This window comes from Equus przewalskii, chromosome 16 (assembly GCF_037783145.1).
Source record: "Equus przewalskii isolate Varuska chromosome 16, EquPr2, whole genome shotgun sequence".
NCBI lineage: Eukaryota > Metazoa > Chordata > Mammalia > Perissodactyla > Equidae > Equus > Equus przewalskii.
Genome location: NC_091846.1, coordinates 64,699,578 through 64,719,539, shown reverse-complemented (window position 1 = coordinate 64,719,539; position 19,962 = coordinate 64,699,578). Strand labels below are relative to the sequence as shown.

At 50.1% G+C, this 19,962-nt stretch overlaps 1 protein-coding gene across 2 annotated transcripts; it reads left to right on the top strand.

Annotated features, from left to right (window-relative positions):
- The first annotated feature begins 4,530 nt into the window (after nt 1-4,530).
- Nucleotides 4,531-17,961, top strand: SOX21 (SRY-box transcription factor 21). 2 transcript variants are annotated; one of them, XM_070579064.1, is made up of 2 exons: nt 4,531-5,414; nt 16,782-17,961. In XM_070579064.1, the coding sequence occupies exon 1, from the start codon at nt 4,531-4,533 to the stop codon at nt 5,359-5,361; it is 831 nt and encodes a 276-aa protein (XP_070435165.1). In that variant the 3' UTR covers nt 5,362-5,414; nt 16,782-17,961. The 2 variants fall into 2 exon arrangements, with proteins under 2 accessions (XP_070435165.1, XP_070435164.1); XM_070579063.1 differs by having other exon boundaries at nt 16,778-17,961.
- The last annotated feature ends 2,001 nt before the right edge of the window (nt 17,962-19,962 follow it).

Genomic DNA, 19,962 nt, shown 5'->3' with positions numbered 1-19,962 from the left:
GTTTGCCTGCTCTCGGTGTTCTAGGTTCATGACTTGACCTCTGCGCTTGGAAGGCCTCACCTTTACTGCCCAGTCACTTCCATCTGGTCACCTCTCAGTATCCCATTGCTTTGCTTTCTTTGCCGTGGCTTACTACCTCCAGGGTTCTAGAAAAATATGACTGTGAGCCATCTTGGTGAAAATCCAGTGAGAGAGAGGAGACAGAAAGGATGGAGGAAAATGATTTAGTTCACTCTGATCTCTTGTCTTCCACTGGGACTCAAACATTTTCCTCTCTTTTATGGAAGAGAAAGAGAGAGAGAAAGAGGAAGAAAGCCAGTCAGTCTGGTGTTGCCAAGATATTTTTTTATTCCCCAGCAACCTCATTGCTGCCTCCTAGTGAAAGTTTTAGAATGGAAAAAAGACCATTTACCAGGGAGGACTTAAGGGGAAAAAGAAGAAACTGAATTTACAGAGACCCCCAAACTTTTTCTGAGAGAGTGCCTGTCCCTCAGTTTCTGATTAGATATATTTGTGATCAGGGGTGTTACTGTGGCCACCAGGCACAGACAGAGCCCACACAGACTCTACTGATCATGGTACACTGGTCTCTGGTGCTCACAATCAGGAGTTCACAATAGAAAGTCCATCGAACTTATAATTATCTCGTTCAGTTTATTTTTCCTTCACTATTCACTCGCACGGGCTATTGTCTTTCCCATATCTTGGTATTTTTCATCTTTAGGTCAAAAGTGTACAAGAACAAAAATATAACATTCTATCAATTCAAATTTAAGATCTGTGGAAATTAAAATTGAATTTACATTTTGGTATATAAGGAAGAGAATGGCACAAAAACTTTACTTTGTGAAAAGCTCAACTCGATTCAGGCGAGAGGTGTGAAGCTGGTTAATAACAGTGGCATGCTGTCTTCTTTTCCTGCACAGCTTCCTATGAGGGCCTCGCCTTGGTTGGGAAGGGTGTAGGCCAGGAATATTGATCCCTTAAAAACCGAAATGGGAAACCACATCTGTCCTATTTTGAAATGTGTGAAATTTTATTTGGTGAATAGACAGACAAGCATACAAACAGCCGTATTCTTTTTAGGTGTGGAAAGCACGTTTGTTTTCCACAGTTCAACATTCTTGGACTTTAGAACTTTCAAATTTGGTTCATTGAATATCACTAAGCAGGCAATATTGCACAATTCACAAAACTATATCCAAGGAAGCTTATGTATTTTATTTTTTGTAAGATATTGCATATATAAGCATACATTTCAATCACAAATACAAACATTTCTTTCCATGTTAATAATTTAGTGCAATAGATTTTTAAACTTAAATTTGAAAAGAATATATTATAATTTAACTCATAAATATAAAATATCTTTCCTCAATCCATATCGTTTTGTATATGTCAAGATAATTTTCATGATTAGACTGAACTTTATTCCCAATGTTCAGTGAATAACAGTTTTTCATATCTTGCATCCCTATTACATATGTTCTTTGTATGACAGTGTATAATATTTTTGTCTCAAACCTATTATACAAGTAGTAGGTTAAAAGCTCAAGGATGATAATTTTGTAGTTTATCATCACAAAACAGTATACTTAATATTCTAGTCTATGTAATTATACCCGCTAGTGTTTTAAGGTTGCTCCACCCAGAGTCTGTGAATGACAGTCTTATAGAGCCTGTAAAAGAATATGGTTCTAGAGAAATCAGTCCAATTGCTTCAGCAATCCAAGAGCCTAACTGATACAAAGTAAACATTTGTAAATATGACATTTTAAGAAACATACAGACTGCCACACATTTCACTGCTGATTCACATTTCTATATATCCTCACAGCAACTAAAATTAAAGCAATAATCACTATTCCTTTATTAAAAAGAGCAATAAAATGAGCCTAACCTTTAAATAAATCTGATGGCCTAAACCAGTTCTAAGTTCATAATTACAATCAAAGCTTTGGGCCTGTGTGTCTGTGTATGAGTAGAACATAGATCACAGGGAAGCCTTAAAAAGTTGACCACTTACAGAACTTCCTACTTGCACACAACACATGGCTCAGTCAAATCCAAACTGCCCGAGAAAGAAGGCAGGCAGGTCTCCCAGAAGGGCAGGCCAACTTGTGAATCGAACCCCACCGACTGATCACGATATAAAAGTGCTGCAGCACACCAACCAGGGAGAAAAATATGCAAACAAAATTATGCTGCTTGATTTTTGCATCATGTCAATTCTAAGGAGAAGACTGCTCTTACTAAAGAAAACTGCTTAACAGATAAAAATATTTCAGTATAGAGCGACGGGTATTTTCTTTCAGAGAAACGTTTTACACTTCTTATTGATTTTGAACACCTTCACCCTATCTGCGCATTTAAGTGAGATACTGTAAGTTAACTGTACCTTAAAGAGATCAGCTTATAGATGGCTCTGACGACCAGAAATAGAAACAAAACAAGACAAAAACACCAAGAATTTTTAAAGAGCTGAATAGTCAGTCAGTCAAGGATGCCTACTCTCAGGCTGGGCTAGCTCCTTTTCGAAACGGTTGCCAAGAGCACGCTCAGTCCCTTCTGTTATTTTTCACTCCACTACCTCTGACTGGGTGCATCACCAGTGCAAGAAAATGCAGGAAGCATCTGCTGCAAGTAACATCTGGACCTCCAAGGAAAAGGAACACTTTCTTGCTGAGAAAAGTCTCCAACATTTTCTAGGGCGCGTCCCCTTTTCCTCCGATGTTCCCGAGGCTCTCCTCCTGGTGCGTGCCTCCTTCCTCAGGGTGGAGGATCCCAGAGCGGCGACCAGCGCTGCTCGGCCGGCCAGGGTAGCAGGGATCACACCAAGGGTTGCCAACGCCAAACAGTGCGCAGACTGCACGGCGCGCTCCCAGCTCTCCACTCGCCTAAACCTGCTCTCAAGTGAAAAGAGGTGGGAGGAGGAGTGTGGGGGGGGGGGGGAGGAGGTGGAGGGGATCCTGTTTAATTCGAGGTCCTGGGGGTGTGGGAGCGGGAGGAGGCTCTGCTGGTCCCTCCTCCCTCCTGGAGTCCTCGGCTCCACCTCCTCTTCAAGTCCCCAGATATACACACACTCAGCCGCGGCTGGACATGCACACCCAGCACTGGCTCCGGCCGCGTGCACACACAGGTAGCAACATTTACCTGAGCCCGTGCACAGGGCTCCTGTCGCCTCTGGAGCGGCGGCCTGGGCCAGGAAGGGGCCCAGACGCTGCGGGAGTGGGGAAGGCGGGAACAGCCCCAGAGCGGACCTGCAAACTGAGGTGATGGCGCGTTTTCCTTAAATCCCCTCCTCCAGCACCTCCGCCTCCGCGCCTGCTCGGCTCTGTCCGGAGAGCCGCCGAGAGAGGAGCCCGGGCGCGGCGCACAGGCGGCCACACGCCGCGAGGAGAGCGCGACTACAGGGCGCGGCGGCGCCGGCGCAGGAAACTTGCGCGAAGTTAGTTGCAAGTGCCGGGCGGCGGCCGAGCGCAGCGAGAGGGGACGCGGCCGGGCCAAGCTCGCCGCCCGGCGCCGGGGCAGCGCCACTCTACACGCCCGGCGTGCGCCGGGAGCCCAGTCGGCCGGCGCGCCTGGAGGTGCTCGGAGCGAGAGGAGCCAGCATGGCCCCGGGGACGGCGAGACGCGGCGCCTCGGCGAGCCGGGAGGACTTCCTCTGAGGCCTGGCAACGCCAGGCTGCTCCAGCCTCCTTCCACCTCCTTCCCTGCCTGGCAGCCGGAGAGGAAGACCCGCGAGGCAGGTGCTGGTGGCGCGGACGGCTTCCCCCCGAAAAACCCAGCCGATTGCGGGGCTGGCGGGGGGCTCCTATCAGTGCGCCCTGCCCCTAGCCAGGAAGATCGGCTGGTGCTGCTATATTTGTATTTATATCCAGTGCCCTGCTCTGCGTTCCCGCAGTGCTCCCGGACCCTCCTCCACCTCCCCCTCCTCTTCCTCCTCGGGGGCCACCTCCGCTCCTCCCCTCACCCCCATCTGCTACTGTCAAATGAGAAAGTCACCGAGGAGAACCCAAACACTCCAGCCGCCGAGAGCCCCCTTTGGCACTTGGCAGCACGCGGCGGCGGGGTCCTCGGCTCAACTTGGTGGAGCCTCCGCGACGCAACTTTCCGGGCCGCTGTGCATTTAAGAGAGAAAAAGACCGAGGAGGGGGAGAGCTTTGCCGGGCAGCGGCTACCTGCCGGGAGTTCGCCAACAACCGCAACTGGAGCGGAAGGACAAAAAGAAAGCGAAGGGCAAACTGTCACCGTGGGGTGGGGGCACCGCCGAGAAGTTATAGGGCCGGGGAGAGGATTTTCCCGAGCGCTTGGCCGGAGAGACCAGGGCGGCCGGGAGCGCGGCGCGGCCCTGGCCTGGTCCCCCAGCCCCCTCCTCCCGGGCGGGAGCCACGCCGGGGCGCAAAGTGGGGTGCGGCGAGCGCAGGCGGGCCGAACGGGTCCCCGCGGATAGCCAACATTGATTTTCTCCGGGCCGAGGGCGACGGCCCGGGCGGTGGCGGCGGGCTGCAGCCGCGGCACAGCGAGAGCATGTCCAAGCCGGTCGACCACGTCAAGCGGCCCATGAATGCCTTCATGGTGTGGTCGCGGGCTCAGCGGCGCAAGATGGCCCAGGAGAACCCCAAAATGCACAACTCGGAGATCAGCAAGCGCCTGGGCGCCGAGTGGAAGCTGCTCACCGAGTCCGAGAAGCGGCCGTTCATCGACGAGGCGAAGCGCCTGCGCGCCATGCACATGAAGGAGCACCCCGACTACAAGTACCGGCCGCGGCGCAAGCCCAAGACGCTGCTCAAGAAGGACAAGTTCGCCTTCCCGGTGCCCTACGGCCTGGGCGGCGTGGCCGACGCCGAGCACCCGGCGCTCAAGGCGGGCACCGGGCTGCACGCGGGCGCCGGCGGCGGCCTGGTGCCCGAGTCTCTGCTCGCCAACCCCGAGAAGGCGGCCGCAGCCGCCGCCGCCGCCGCCGCGCGCGTCTTCTTCCCGCAGTCGGCCGCCGCCGCCGCCGCAGCCGCTGCAGCCGCCGCAGCCGGCAGCCCCTACTCGCTGCTCGACCTGGGCTCTAAGATGGCAGAGATCTCGTCGTCGTCGTCCGGCCTCCCGTACGCCTCGTCGCTGGGCTACCCGACCGCCGGCGCGGGCGCCTTCCACGGCGCGGCGGCAGCGGCTGCAGCGGCGGCCGCGGCCGCCGGGGGGCACACGCACTCGCACCCCAGCCCGGGCAACCCGGGCTACATGATCCCGTGCAACTGCAGCGCGTGGCCCAGCCCCGGGCTGCAGCCGCCGCTCGCCTACATCCTGCTGCCGGGCATGGGCAAGCCTCAGCTGGACCCCTACCCCGCGGCCTACGCCGCCGCGCTATGACCCCGCGGGGCCGCCTTGCGAGGACCGGTGTGCACACGTGTACATATGTATAGGTACGAGCTCTATGGCCTCCCCTTGCGCCTTCCCGCGGCAGGGGCCCCGGTTTGTATGTACATAAGATGTATAGGTGCCAGGCAGAGGCAGAGATGCCAGTCGGGGCGCGAGTGGCCGAGCGCGCGAGTGCGCGGGCGAGTGTGCGTGTGGATTCACGGGATCATTTCAGACCTGCACTTCGGCAGCCAACTTTAAAGAGGGCGGTTGTATCCGGCAGCAGTTGGTGTTTGCTTTGCACTTCGGAACCTGTTGCGTTTTGGCCCACAGAGACGGAGGAGTAACTTTTTGACATGTTGGGCTTTCCAGTTTTGTTTGTTGGAAGTTTATTGTCGGTTTTGGTTTTTTTCCTCATTATCTTCCTTTTCCCCGCCCCCCTCTCCTGGTCTGCGTTGCATGCACGCTGTTCAAATGTTAGGTCTGCAATGGCTGGCACAAGGGAAAAGCTGAGCAGTGTCATTAGTTTCTCGGAGCGGGACGGCTCTGAGCAGCCTTGCTCCGTGTTTTACTGTTTGAACTTTGCAAATCGCAGTCCTCTCAAGCAGAAACCCCAGACCGGATCCGTTCTTGACCAGTGACCGGCTCGAATCTGGCCTTTTGTATGTGAGATGATCCCGGTTTCTTTTGTTTATCACGCCATATGCAAATCAGAACAAGGGCTCTTTCTCAAGAGCAAGGAAGGCAAACAAGAAATATGTGTGAGATGAAAAGCTGTCAATTGGATTTTTTCCCTTAAAAAAACAAAACAAAACTACTAGAAGTCTCCCTGAGTCCGCTTGCTTGGATTTCTTACACGGTTTACAGGAAGGAAAAAGACACGGCTCCTATTTTCCGCTTATGGCTCAGTTCACCTTAAGATGTAAATGTGTATATGTCCGTGAAAACTTTGAGTCTTTGAAAATGTGTTATTTGCGTTGCCCTAAATTTGAGTCGGTTTTAGACTCTAAAGCATTTTGAGCAAATGTCAAAGTTAACTTTTAAAAATTGCGGGACTATTTCAGAATCGCAGTTTTATCTAAGATTAAATCAGACTTTTTTGTCTGAGTGGTAATTATATATTTATTATTTAGCAAAACTGAAAAAAAGAAACCCAGAATTGTTTCGACAGATGTCTCTCATTTTCAGCTAGTATTTCTCCACCAACTTTAACTGTTTAAATGTGTTTTGGAGTTCCCTCCCCAATTAGCTTATTTTTTAGATCACTTGCAATTCATTTGCAAGTTATGATAAAACACATTTTAGAGAAAAGAACCCTCCTCAATTATAGCTTTTTTGTTTCTTTTTAAATGTATATATTTTGACTAATGTTTGTGAATGAAGTTGGCTAACATGTATTTAGTTTCCTTTTGGCTTTATGTAATATAAAGTTTTTAAAAGTTTAAGTATTGGTTTTAACCTTTATGTGTAAATGGTTTTCTTGTGTGATCTAATTTAATATTAGACGTCTAAACTATATCTGTAAATTAGAATCCGACTATCACTCTGTTCATTTTTTTTGAACAAAGAGTTTAAATAAAGCCTGAACCAGGGAAAAGAGAAAATCCTCTATTGCTTGTTGAGTTCCTAACGAGATTTCTATCTGAATCGCCCTACGTGCCTGGTCCAGGTGAAGCGTAAGGTATCCCCCAAAGGCAGCCTTTGTTCGCTTTTGAGTAGATTTACTAGGAAATCTAAATCAAGCCATTGTTATTCAGAGCCAAAAACCTGATTTATCACATTTTTAATCGTGAATAGGAAAGAAGATAAAAAAAAAAAACCCAAGTAGTTGTATTATCTTGGAAAAAAAAAAGGCATTCATGAACCAGTAGAACAGAGTCCATTGAAAACATCCAGACTGTTCAAAGCATTTCAGTAGTTTCCAGTAACATTCTAAGAGGGGAAAGTTGCCTGACCACTTTATCTTGTTAGTAGGACAGCCCCACCGCTTAAATCGGTGTAATTTGTTTGCGTATCTTTGGCATATTCCTTGTTTACACCTTAAGACTTTGTTTGGAAGGATAACCACTGCTAACGACAATGTACAACTTTTGGCCTCTTTCGGGCTTTATTCTGTCATGCTAATGGCATTAAAACAGAAGTATAACAAATTCTAATAGAGAGGGTTGAATTTCCAGGGCTGGACAAGTTTCCACTGGAGAAAGCTTTGAAATCACAAAGGATTTTAATTTTAGAAAAGAAATTATAGGGCACCAGGAAGAATAGCAGAGAAAAAAAAAATTAACTGTAGGGTGATCTTTATTCCCCCCCAACTGAGATACCAATTCTCAAGATACAAGACTCAACTAGTCCTAAACTAGTTTACCCTTTGACAGACCGTTTCTGGAGCTGCACGTCTTTATAAGCGACCTAACTCTTTAAAGTCATTGTTTTCCCCCAACGGAATAATATTTTAAAAACCATGAAAAGTTTTAGAAATGTGAGAAATAGGCTCTGCTGGTTTTGACCCCGATTCACTAATTAAAACGATCCCTATCCTGTTATTCCCCGAGCTCTTTGCAATATTATAAGTTAATTCATATGGTTCTGAGCGATTATGCAAAACTAATTTGGACTGTCCAGGGGTAATTATCCCTGACACGGTTAATTAAATCCTTTCAAGGCTTCGTCTTTCCCTTTTGTAGCAGCCCATCACTTCTCAACACGGAACTTCCTGCGGCTCGCTGGAAATCACCCCAGCCCTAAATCTTAGTTACCTCCCTGAGGCTTCCAGCTCGGCCCCACCGGCCTGAAGACTGCCCGCCCCTCCCTTTTTCCCAAAGATGAGCCTTTTCTGGGAGCAATGCTCCGGAGTGTTGATGAATGAGAAGAAGACTAGAAAGATGGGGAAGGAGAGGGGGGAGGATGCCAGGGGTGAGCACGCAGGGTCACATCGCCAGCAGATTGTGCGGCTGTTTGAGTAAGTCCACAGGGCCACAGGGGTGACTCGTTTATCACCACTCTGACTCCAGCGGGCTTGCTAACAAGTTGGCGGGTTTTACGCCTGGAGCAAGCCTCCTGCCAAGTTAGACTGTGCAGAATTAAGGGGGAGCGACTCTGGGGCAAGAGGACGTGGAGAAAGGGCCGGATGTGTGCCTAAGAGGGACCCACAAATATAGCGCTAGGACGAGGCAAAGAGCTGTTGCTGGCTCGAGATCTCTCTCTCTCTCTGTCTACCCATCACTCTCTCTCTTTCTTCCCTTCCTTTTCTCCTTCCTTCCTTCTTTCCCTTCCTTCTTGTTCTTCCGTTTTCGTTTCTTTTTAAGGTTTAAAAAAGCCACATTTCTTAGGGGGTCACAGTTGCCTAAGGGCTTCAAACAAGCTTCACATCTGAGGGGCCAGGCGTGTGTTGCCTTCTGGCTTTGCGCAAACAGGTGGAATGGTTCTGTTTGAGCCGTAAGGACGGAGCTGGGGGACCCTGCCGGGCTCGGGGTGGCTCCCGGGGAGCAGTGGAGCTGGCTGCTATTGTCACTTCATTTGACAACTTCCCCCCACCCCCACACCGCCCCCGAAACTAGAACAAGAAAGCGTGGATCTCCCTCTCACCCCCAGGCTCGGGACTGCCTCGGCGAGGGGCGCAGAAGATGGAGAGAAGATTCCACCGTCTTCGCGGAACAGATAGGGACCGGAGCGCCAGCCAATCAGAGCGCGACTCGGCGCGGGCGCTCCCCGCCGCCGCCGCCGCCTCGGGGCGAGCGAAGTTCCCGCAACTCGCCCGCCCGAAGTGGCCGCGTCTCTCCTGCGCCCGCAGCGCAGCGGAGGCGGAGAGCGCCGTCCAAACTTTATTAATCTCTCCCCCGTTCTTTCTCCCTCAGCCCAGTGCATCTCAAAGGTCAGCCCTCTTCTTTTAAAAGACTGATATTATTAATTCACTGACAATCCCTCCCCCCTCCATTTCTTTTTTCTCTCTTGCAGGGAAAAAAAAAGGAGGGGAAATAGTAAAAAGAGCTTTTTTTTTTTTTATCCTTTCTTTTCTTTCTTTCTTTTTCTTTCTTTCTTTCTTTTTTTTTTTTTTTTTTTTTGTCCTTCAGTGGGAGCGTTTAGACAGTCGAGGAGGTTTTGTCCGGGAACAAAACGCAGGGTTGGGAGGTTTTGTGAGAGTGTTGTTTGTTGAAGTGGAGCTAAGAAAAAGCGGCGGCTTTCTCCTCATTGTGAAGAAACCAATCAGTGGTATTTGGAAAACTGTTAGCATTGTGCACTTCTTCTGTGTCCATTGTGAGGCGTTTCTTTTCACAAGGTTTTTTTTTCAGCCGATCCAGCTGGCCGGAATGAATAGCGGTGCAATGTGTACACGCTTTGTCCCTCCGGCCTTCAAGTAGCCCCCATTGAATAGACTAAGTTGACACTGCGTGACAGTGAAACAACATAATAAAAAATACATGAGCCCCTGAATAGGAGCAGGCGCATAAATAAATAAAATGGGTGACCAAAACTGGATAAACTGAATGACAAAACGGTGAAAGGGGAACAAAAAGATATTTAACACGCTAGATTAGCATTAGAATGCGATCTACAAGGCAGAACAATTGATGAATAGGTTTACCGGCCAAGAAAGAAATGGACTAAATGCCCTTTGAATAGATATGCTTTTTGCAAGGGCTTTGAATAGATATGCTTTTTGCAAGGGCTGAATGGGAAAAGGTAAAGATGAAGCTATGCAAATGAGCGGGGGAACTTTTTATATATATTCTTTAAACACACACACACACTGCGGGAGAAGTGTGTTGCCTCGGGATGTTTATAGAAGCAATAATTGCCATTATTAGCATTGTCTGCACCAGATAGAAATTGAACAGGTTGGGATAATATAGGGTAGCAGTAATTATTCTTCTAATTAATGGTCCTTTGCTACTCCAAAAAAGAAAAAAGGAAAGGAGAAGTAAAAGTTATGCTGAAGTTATGTTTCCTTGTGTCCGACTGCCCAGCGCTGGAATCTGTGGAGCGGCAAGTCTGGCGATTCCAAGATGCCTGCTGATCTTAAAACAGTCCAGGGAGCCAATCCTTAGGCTCTCGGTTTCCATTTATACTGCGTTTTTGAGAGCCTAATACAGTGTCTGGTACATGCTAGGTGCTGAATGAATAGTTGTGGAATGAGTGAATAAATGTAAATTTAATGGGGAACCCGGGCCTCCTATGGGTGTTGGGGAGGGGCAATACCAAGGCCGAGTTTTGCCTTTCACCGCCCCTCCTCCCTTTTCTAGAGAACTGGTCCAGGCGGGAAGGTCGCCATCGCCTTCTCAGGGTTTTGCCTCCAGCCTACCTGGGCTGCTAGAAAAGATGTGAAGACCAAACAAGCGACGAGCAACTACTGCCCCCCCCCATTCCATCTCTGTCCTCACCCTTAATCTACCCGGAGGAGCCTCACCTGTCTGCATAGAAACGTTGTACTCACCTCCTTAAAGAATTAGACTACGTTTAAAGGTTGGCTCTTTCCGTTGTTTCTCCTCTTGGTCCCTGCCCCCCTTCCCCTCCTGGCTGTACGTCTTTGGCTAACCCATGGGACAGGGACCCTCCTGGCTGAATTGTCCCCAGAGGCAGGGCGCGAACCCGCGGAGATCTGGGGTCCTCGGGTTCCCTGCACTGCCCTGGAGGCAGGCGTCCGTAGGGGCCTTTGCAGCTAACGGTATCAATTGTTTTATTTTTGATGATTGACTGCCAGGCCTACTCAGCTGCTGGGCCACCCAGCCGTGGAACTTTCCAGTAGCTTTCAGCGGGGCCCCTGACTTAAATGATGAATGCAAATTCTAGATGGCCCAGCCGTGAAGTCCCTGCGAACGCGCGGAGGCGCAGAGGGCACTCTGAGCAGGGGCTCTGCGACCCTCCAGACGGCCGGCGGGAAACTAGGTTTTTGAGAAGCAATGACAACTGCTTCTGAATTGTTGTGACAAAAGTGCATGGGGGGGGGGGAGGCGGGGGCGGGGAGAATCCCAAACTCTCAAAACAGTGTTCTTTCCTTCTTCTTCTTCTTTTAAAAGAAGCAATGGAGCCTTACCAAGTGGCGGGGGGCGCGCAGAAGCATCGCAGATTTTAAAGTGTAACCTGAGCCTTCGCGGTTCAGCTTCCCTTAAAACATGCAAATTCCTAGAAATGGACAAATCTGAAAAACTTGCGAAGAGCTCTATCCGGATAAACCCGTTGGGAGTCACTTTGAGGAGATAAAACGCACAGCGATTTGGGGTGATGGGCATTTGTGGGGAGGCGGCTACCTGTTGGATTGCGTCGGCGCAGAGCAGGGAAGTGGTACTCGCAAGGCAAGGAGCGCAATGTGACACCCCACCCCTCCATTCCCCCCACTTCTCACCCCAGCCCCTCGCCGCAGGGTTTGTCAGGTAGACTCCGTCACCCTTGCCTCGGCCGCCCCATCATTCACACTTGACTGGAGGAAATAAAGTCAGCTTTGGCTTTTTAATTCCTTTTGAAGATGTCTCCACCTGATTTCTACCTCCTTTGGGCTCCTCGCTTGATTGGGGGAGGGGTTATTTAGGGACTTCTTGACAAACAGCAGAAGTTTAGATATTAATTGTAAACACCTCGTTGCTCTCCTTGAGTGTATTTATTATCTGTTAGCCGAGGACTTGGAGACACACGGCCTATTACTCATTTTCGAGCCTCCAGACAAAGAATTATCCTACTGAGATCGACCAGTAAAACCAGATTTCTTAAGGGAAATTACGAAGACGTCTTGAGACTCTCTTCACGGAATGATATTACTGGATTGTCAATTTCACTTGAGCGCCCCCCTCGCTGCCCACCCCGCCTGCACAGTTTTATTTCGGGATCACCCCAAGGCAATTAGCTACTCGCAGAAAGCTTGAAATCCCGAAAGGAGAGGCACAGCCCAGGATAACAGAGACCGAGACAGGCTTTTCAGATCAGTTGTCTCCACTGCTGGTGCCATCTTTTCATAAGGTCAGGAGGGGAGAGAAGTCTGTTTGCAGAAGAGGGAATACTTTTAAAAGGGCTCTCAGGAACCCAGGGGTGTGGGGGGAGGCGAGAGCGAGGCAAGCTTCCTAGAATGTCACCACCGTGACATCCGCAGGGAGCCCAGTCTGTCCTCCCCAGAGTCCCCCGCAGGTACTGCCACTGAATTCAGGGAAGCCTTTAGCTCTTTCCCCATTTGCCCTGTGGGTATTTCCTGTCTAAAAGCTCGTGCACGCGCGCGCACACACCGAGTTGGGAGCGGACCCGGTTTATTTATCGCCACGTGGTAAACTCCGGGCTTGAGAGTCGTCGCCGAGATTCCACCGGACTGGAGAGCTACACGCGCGGCATCAGGAATCAGGGGAAATTGTGTGGGATTAGGACCGCGCGCAAACCACGAGAATTCTGTCTAACAAACGTTTGCGCGCAGTCTCCCCTGCTCTCTCCCACTTAGCTGAAGTTTTGGTAAGGGCGTTTGTTTCAAACTGGATCATCCGAATGGTGGCCTATATGGCCTCACCGTGCCTGCATAGACCTGCTCAGTGCTAAGGAGTAAGACTACGCTCCTAGAGCCCCGGAAAGGAGACGGAGAACCTCTTCAGGGAAGCAGAAGAAAAATAAGTGCCGGGCGAAACGGAAGGAAGGGTGGGAGGATAAAAGAAAAAATCAGCACTAGAGAAAAAATGGAATTGCAGCACTACTGACACTCCCTCCTGCCTTCAGGTCCCACACCTGGGGCAGGTGCTGCGGAGGGCTGATGAGAGGTCAGACAAGCCCAACAGCAGGAGGAGGTGGAGGACCCGCGACCTCCCGACTCCCTCCAACCCCGACTCCTCTGCAACACCGCCGCCGTCCAGCCCCAGCTGAGAGAAGAACCTGGCCGGGGCTGGGGAGGGAAGGAAGTGGGAGATGATAACCACGCGGGCTCTGGCAGGCTCCGCGTGGAGCCGGGGGATCTGGAGGCGAGGGAGGGTTCTGAAAGTCCTCCTCCCAACCTCGGCGACCCCTCCATCTGGGGCAGGAGCCACTTTAGAACGAGGAGTCTCTGCAACTGGGGCCAGCTAATTTAACCCTCGCAGACCCACCGTGGAAAACATATTTTGTGCAGACTGAAACATATATTCATGGGGACCTATTTAAGAAAAATAAACTTGACTGGAATTAATATGATAGGACTTTAGAAGAGGAGCTGGTGCAAGGGAGAGACTGAAGCTAAAGCTCTTTTTCCTTCCTAGGAAATCTGCCCCTGAGAGACCCTTAGGACGATTCGGGAGCTTGTTCCCAGCTCCAATGGTGAGGCGAGAGCCTGGGGGCATAAATAAGGCCCTCGGCTAATCGACTCAATGCCCCTTGGCAGCCACTGCCCCACTGGGGCTGCTTGCGGAACCAAGGCGCCGACTGCTTTGCCCCAGACCAAGGCTTCTAGAGCCCAAGTTGCTGTTCTCCCTTTTTAGGGACTCAGCTTTCTCCTGCAAACCTAGACTCGAGTAAGCAGAGCGACTGATTAATACGTATTCGAACAGGCTGTTTAAGGCCGCGTGAATAAACATGAGCCGGCGGCGGCAGCGCCCACCCGCTACCCTTCGCTTCCCTGGCGCGCGGGGAGCCGAAACAGGTGGGTCTGGAATTCCCCATACCCGCGGGAACCGGGGGTTGGCCGGAGGCGGCGCGGAGTCTCTCTGCGCCCCCACACCTCGGTGCACACCCTCCTCCTGGGGGCCCGAGCGCACGGCGGGTGGCACGGATCCACGCGCACCCACTCCCCGCGTCTGTGGACACCGTTTCCTTTCTTTCTAGAAAACTGCCTCGACTTCTTTTAGTGGGATGCAGACTTTGGGGACCTGGAGGTGCCCTCCTCACTCCCCAAGTTTTGGGCGAGCTTTACCCAACACGAGTCTCTGCGCAAAACTAGGGGACCCTGAAGGTGTCCTCGGATGCGCCAGATGGAGGTCGTGACCACTTTGGGAAAGAAAACGTCGAGCTGTGGATTCGCGGTCGCTCAACGAGCGTGTTCTCTGATGTCTGCGGGCGGATGGGCGGCCGTGGGGAATAATCACCCACCCACTACGCTCCCAAAGCCCCCGCCACCTCCCGCTCGGAAAAGTCGCCCTTGGGCCTCTGTCTGCCTGGAGCCGGGGCGCCTTGGTCTTTGGAGGCTGTGAGAAGTGACAACGCTGAGTGTACGCGTACGCCTCGGCGGCTTCACCGCCCGCCCCCGCCCACGGCCCCCGGGCCCATCTCTTCTCGTGCCTACACTGGGTGACAGGCCTGGGCCGGGCACGACTTGGGCGCCGGCGGCCGGAGCGCAGCCCTGGGACTGAGCGAGGAGACCGAGGCTGGCGGCCCTGGCCCAGGCCCTCGGGGACTAGCGTGGATCCAGGCCTCGGGGGACCTTAAGGCCTTGCTCAAGTCTCAGACTCCCGCAGCTGGGAGACGCCAGCGCCCCACGTGGCACCCAGGGCTGTCCCCTCGCCGGTACCGTGAGCGTAGGCAGAGTAAAGGCTGCGTCGGGGCTCTCCCGGTGGTGCGCGCTCGGGGTGGAGCCCCCGCGAGCCGCGGGGAAGCGCTTCGCACCGCAAAGGGCCTCGCGGGTGGTTTCAGTGGGGGAGGATGAGCCTCTGCGCATGGCGACCGCTTCTTGGAGCTTTTCTCGCTAGCCCTTGGCCGAGGTCACGAGGATGCCGTCCATGAGATAAAGAGCCAGGTTTGCCTTCCTGCTAAAGCTTTGGAGACAAGATCCAGCCCAAGTTCCGACAAAGATCGCAAGGCTGCAGGCTTTCGCGAAAAGTGTTCCCTGAAAATAATGATTTGCTCGCCGCCGTGGGCGTGACGCATCTATTTACCCCCTGGCGCAGCCTACATCCTGGGCCACCTTTGCCAGGGAAGAGGACGTCAAGGCAGCTGTAGCCCGCAACGGAAAGCTCTTTTCTCTGCAGGAAGAGCAGGGGCTGGTGGTTCTAGGAGCACAGGGCACGTCTTGAAGGAGGTTTGGAGAATTCCGGATGGTTCCGTTAGCTAAGGAGCTCCCTGATGGAAAAATACTCTCACAAGACAGTCAGGAGTGGGCGAAGAGAAGGCACTTGGGATTCTGGACTAAAAGGTAGGGAGAGGGGCAGAGCTGGACAGAACGCATCTGGGAGAAGTTTTGTCTATATAATAGCAAGGCAGAGAACCCTAAGTCATTCGGAGGGGCTGGGGATGAGCCCGTAATGACAACGGCTTTTCCTGAGCTGCTGTGTTGTGCCAGGTGAGCCTCTCAGATGCGCAAGGCCGGAAGCGTGGTTCGCGTTGTATTCTGTGTGAATGGCGCCCCCTGGAAGCCATGTGTCTAACCTTCAGACAAGTATTTCCTGTTTACAGACCCGGAGGGACTTTCCAAAGGTAAGTAGTGGAGCTGAGATCCACACCATATGTGCTCGGCCCCGGAGCCTAAACTCTTTCTTTCGCCTCGCTGCCCCTCACTACAGACCAAAGGAAGGAACCTTCCACCATCTTAGCAACATAAGATTTCCCCTGACATCCTTGAAAATCAAAACAGAAGCTCCTTGATAATTTGCTGTTTCTGGTGTACCCCCCCCCCCCAAGTTGAAAGCCATTCTGTGGTGGCTGCTGGCAGAGGGGTCTGGGGATGCTGTCAGTAAAGGAAAAAGAGTTTGTCTCACTTTTCTGCTTTAATGAAACAAACCATTAAAACGCCTTTTCCCCTGAACCACCAATGTTCAATGGCGAAGGCTTCTGGCTTCATAGGACTTGTGAGCAGTGAGGGAACCCCATGCATGAAAACCCAGCTGGTGAACAGAGTCCTCAGCTGATGCCTCACCTTTTCTTCCCTCCCCATCTCCTTGTTTCCTTCTCCTGCTCCTAGTTCCTCCTGGGTCTTCTGACATTTTTCTGAGTCCAGGTAAGTAAAAGTGTTAGGAAACTGGTGTAGTGCTTTAAACGCGTCATTGTTAAGGATTTGAGAGGGTAGAGAGCTGTGCTGTGCTGGATTTCGATCCTTCTGGCTATGCCCAAGGATGCAACAGAGGAACAAAAGAAAATGAGCCCTGGTTCCTCTTGTTCTCTCCACCATTCTCCAGGGTACTCAGTGCTACTGAGCAAATACCTTCACCTCGCCCCCTCACCCCACAGCTACCTACCGTTAGCTTCTGTGTGGCCATAAACACTGCCTTCTCTCCTGTGACTAGAGATGAACAATCTCTGCTCCCAGCTAGGGCCAGCCTCTCTATGTGGGCACTAGATTCCATCCCCTCTCTGGTAGGCAGCCTCTAAGATGGCCCCAGTGATCCTTACCTCCTGGCACGCGTCCCTTTGTATAAACCTCTTCCTTTGAGTTTGAGCTGAACCTGGTGAATCACTTCTAACAAATAAAATATGGCAAGGTGATGGGATGTCACTTCCTGATTAAGTTACAAAACAATGACTTCTGCCTCTCCCCTCTTTCTCTTAACTCTTGCTCTGAGGGAAGCCAGCTGCCATTCTGTGAGCTGCTCCATGGAGAGGTCCATGCAGTGAGGAACTGATGTCTGGCCAAAGGCCAGCAAGGACCTGAGGCCTGCCACCAGTAGAGTGAGTGATGTGGAAATGGATCTTCACCCAGTTGAGCCTTGAGATGATGGCAGCAGCGGTTGACATGTTGGTCGTGGCCTCGGGAGAGACCTTGAACCACAGGCCCTCAACAAGGCGCTCCTGGATCCCTAACCCACAGAAATCATGAGATAATCAATGTTTGCTGTTTTAAGCCGTTAGATTTTGGGATGATATGTTATGCAGCAAGAGATAACTAATCTGCCATGTGATGTACTTAAGGATATGGCTCCAGAAAATCTCTCCCCTTTCTCCTGCAGTGTCAAAATTTTCCCTCCCTACTGAATTATTCTTGTCAGCATATAAAAAAAAATGCTATTCTCTTTAAAAAAAACTCTCATGACCCCATTTTCCCCTCTAGCTACCATTCCACTTCTCTGCTCCCCTTTATGGTGAATTCATTAAAAAGCAAAAATGTCTGTATTCCCTGTCTATACTTCCCTGTTTCCTCTTCTCTGTTAGACTCTCTCCATTTAGGGTTTGTCCCCCTCCCCCAACACCCTCCACCAAAACCTGCTCTGATCCAGGTCACCAGTGACTTCCTAAATCAAACAATCAGTTCTCATCTTCCTTGATCTATAGCATTTTACAGAGTTGGTCACTCCTCCTGGAAGCTACTTGGGTGCCAGGGTACCACACTCACCTGATTTTCTGCTACCACACTGGACACATTTTGCCATTCTCCCTTCCTGGTTCCACTTTTCTACAACCTCTTATCAAGCTTTATCAGGAAAGAAAGGAATTCGTTCAATATTCTATGCTATAGACTGAATGTTTGTGTCCTGTCCCCATCCGTATGTTAAATCCTAATGCCCAATGTGATGGCGTTTGGAGGTGGGACTCGGGGAAGGGATTAGGTCATGAGGGTGTAGCTCTTATGAGTGGGATTAGTGCCAGGAGACTCCAGAGAGCTCCGTTGCTCCTGCTGCCGTGGAAGGACACAGTGAGAAGACAGTTGTCTGTGAACCAGCAAGTGGGCCCTCATCAGACACAGAAACTGGACTTGATCTTGGACTTCTCAGCCTCCAGAACTGTGAGAAATAAATTCCTGTTGTTTCTAAGTCACTTAGTCTATAGCATTTTGTTATAGCAACTGGAACAGATTAAGACATTCTCCAATCTTCCAACAAGCTGCTATTGTCGTCTGATATTATTGTAACATTTTTAGTAGGAAAACATTATAATGTCAATTACATATCTTCATAACTGGCAATATAGATTTATCAGTCAGTATGAGCAAGAATAAGCTGAAATAACATACAAACCCTTAATCTCAGTGGCTTAGCACAACAAAAGTTTATTTTCACTCCCACATGGGTTAGCAGGGGGAGTGTGCTCAGCCAGGCTGATAGAGATTCCATCTTGACCTGTGTTTCTCTGACTGCCTCCGCAAAAGAATACAGCAATAACAACCATACACTGGCCCTTAAAGTTTCTCACCAAAAATTATACAAATCACATCTCACATTTCTTTAGCCCAAGTAAGTCTCCTGGCCACACCAAACCTCAAAGGGGGCACAGGAGTACAGTCCTACCATGTGCCCAGAAGGTGGAGAGCCAGAAATATTTGATGAACTGTGCTGTGGACTACCTCAATAGGGTTTATGTTAAACATCCTCAATCTGAAAAGAAAACATTACTAACTGGGCTCCTTTGTATTAAGAGACAATGTTATCTGGAAGCAAATGTGACTGAACCACCCCTGACTTAACCAGTGGTCTTTTTACCTTCCATAATTGAAACGACTTCCCTTTGCTTTGCAGGTGTAGCCAAATTCGGGAAAGCCTCGTGATGCTTGCAGCCCTGCCTTTCATCTCAGGCTTTGATAAAACATGTCTGTCTCCTCTCTGATTTCTCAGCTTTCCAGGCGAGTCTCTTGCTACTGGGGATTTCTGGCAGGTCCACAACCATACCACAGGGTTTGAAACTGTACTTGTGCAGGCCTTTGAAGAGTTTCTTATTGCTTGTGCTTGTGCAAAAAAAAAAAAAAAAAAAAAAAGAAGAAGAAGAAGAAGAAGAAGCCCAAACTATGTAGCCTCAGTTTTCCCTCCCATCTTTCCCATCTCATCTCTGTCCTTCCCATACACATTCACTCTTATACACACGTCCCATTAGATGACTCTCTTTCAGGAACTTGTGTGGTAATTCTACCTTTGTCCCTCCTCCAAAGTCCTATGCATCTTTCAAAAATCTGCTCAAATCTCATCTTTTTCTAGATCTCACACCCTGCCTACTTTTGATGCCATGTGGAGTTTTTCTTTCCCTTCTATTTTTCATTGTATTTCTGTTGTTGCTGTTTTTGTCCTTGATTAGGCACTTACTGGCTTAATAGAATTTAGTATTTCTCTATATGTGTCTGTATCACCACAATTGTGTGTAAAGCAGAGGTGTCTTTCTTACCTTTTATATCAGGATGGCCCCCTTCCCCTCCCTCAGGGTCTGGCTCAGACTCTGGCCCTCAACAAATATTGGTCATAATTTACTCTACTCTGTGTTGGAGTATCTTCTAATACCTCTGGACCTGCAAACAATTGGAAACACTTCTAGCTTTAATCACTCTCAGTTTTCTCTTCTCTTCCAATCTTACTACACGTAGTCTGGTGGTCTTGCTATGAGCTCTTCAGTTAATTCAAATCTAAATGCCAGATCTACTTCAGAGGAGCCTAAATTTTAGCATTTAGATACCTGATTAAGTCATAAATCTTCTGAGGTCACATCTTTTCTTTCTCGTTTGTATCTTCTTGGGCATAGCAGGAGATCATTGAACACACAACACAAGAAGAACCTATGTTAGTTGGGGTGATTAATGTGAGCTGCCATGAGAAAACCCCCCATAATCTCAGTGGCTCAACACAATAAAAGTTTGTTTTTCATGCATGTCACAGTCCAAGGCAGGACATGTGGCTCCTCTCTAAGTAGTGACTCAGGACCCAGACTTCTTCCATTTTGTTGCAAGGCCATCACCCAGGGCCCTCTGGATTCTCTGCATTCAGCTGGTTGACAAGCAAAGACAGCCCATGGCTCTTGCAGGCAGTTTTATGGCCAAGCCTGAACAATGGTTGCTTT

What these genes read in the sequence shown, in the direction of transcription:
- SOX21 (XM_070579064.1), top strand. Translation starts at nt 4,531, where the DNA reads ATGTCCAAGCCGGTCGACCACGTCAAGCGGCCCATGAATGCCTTCATG.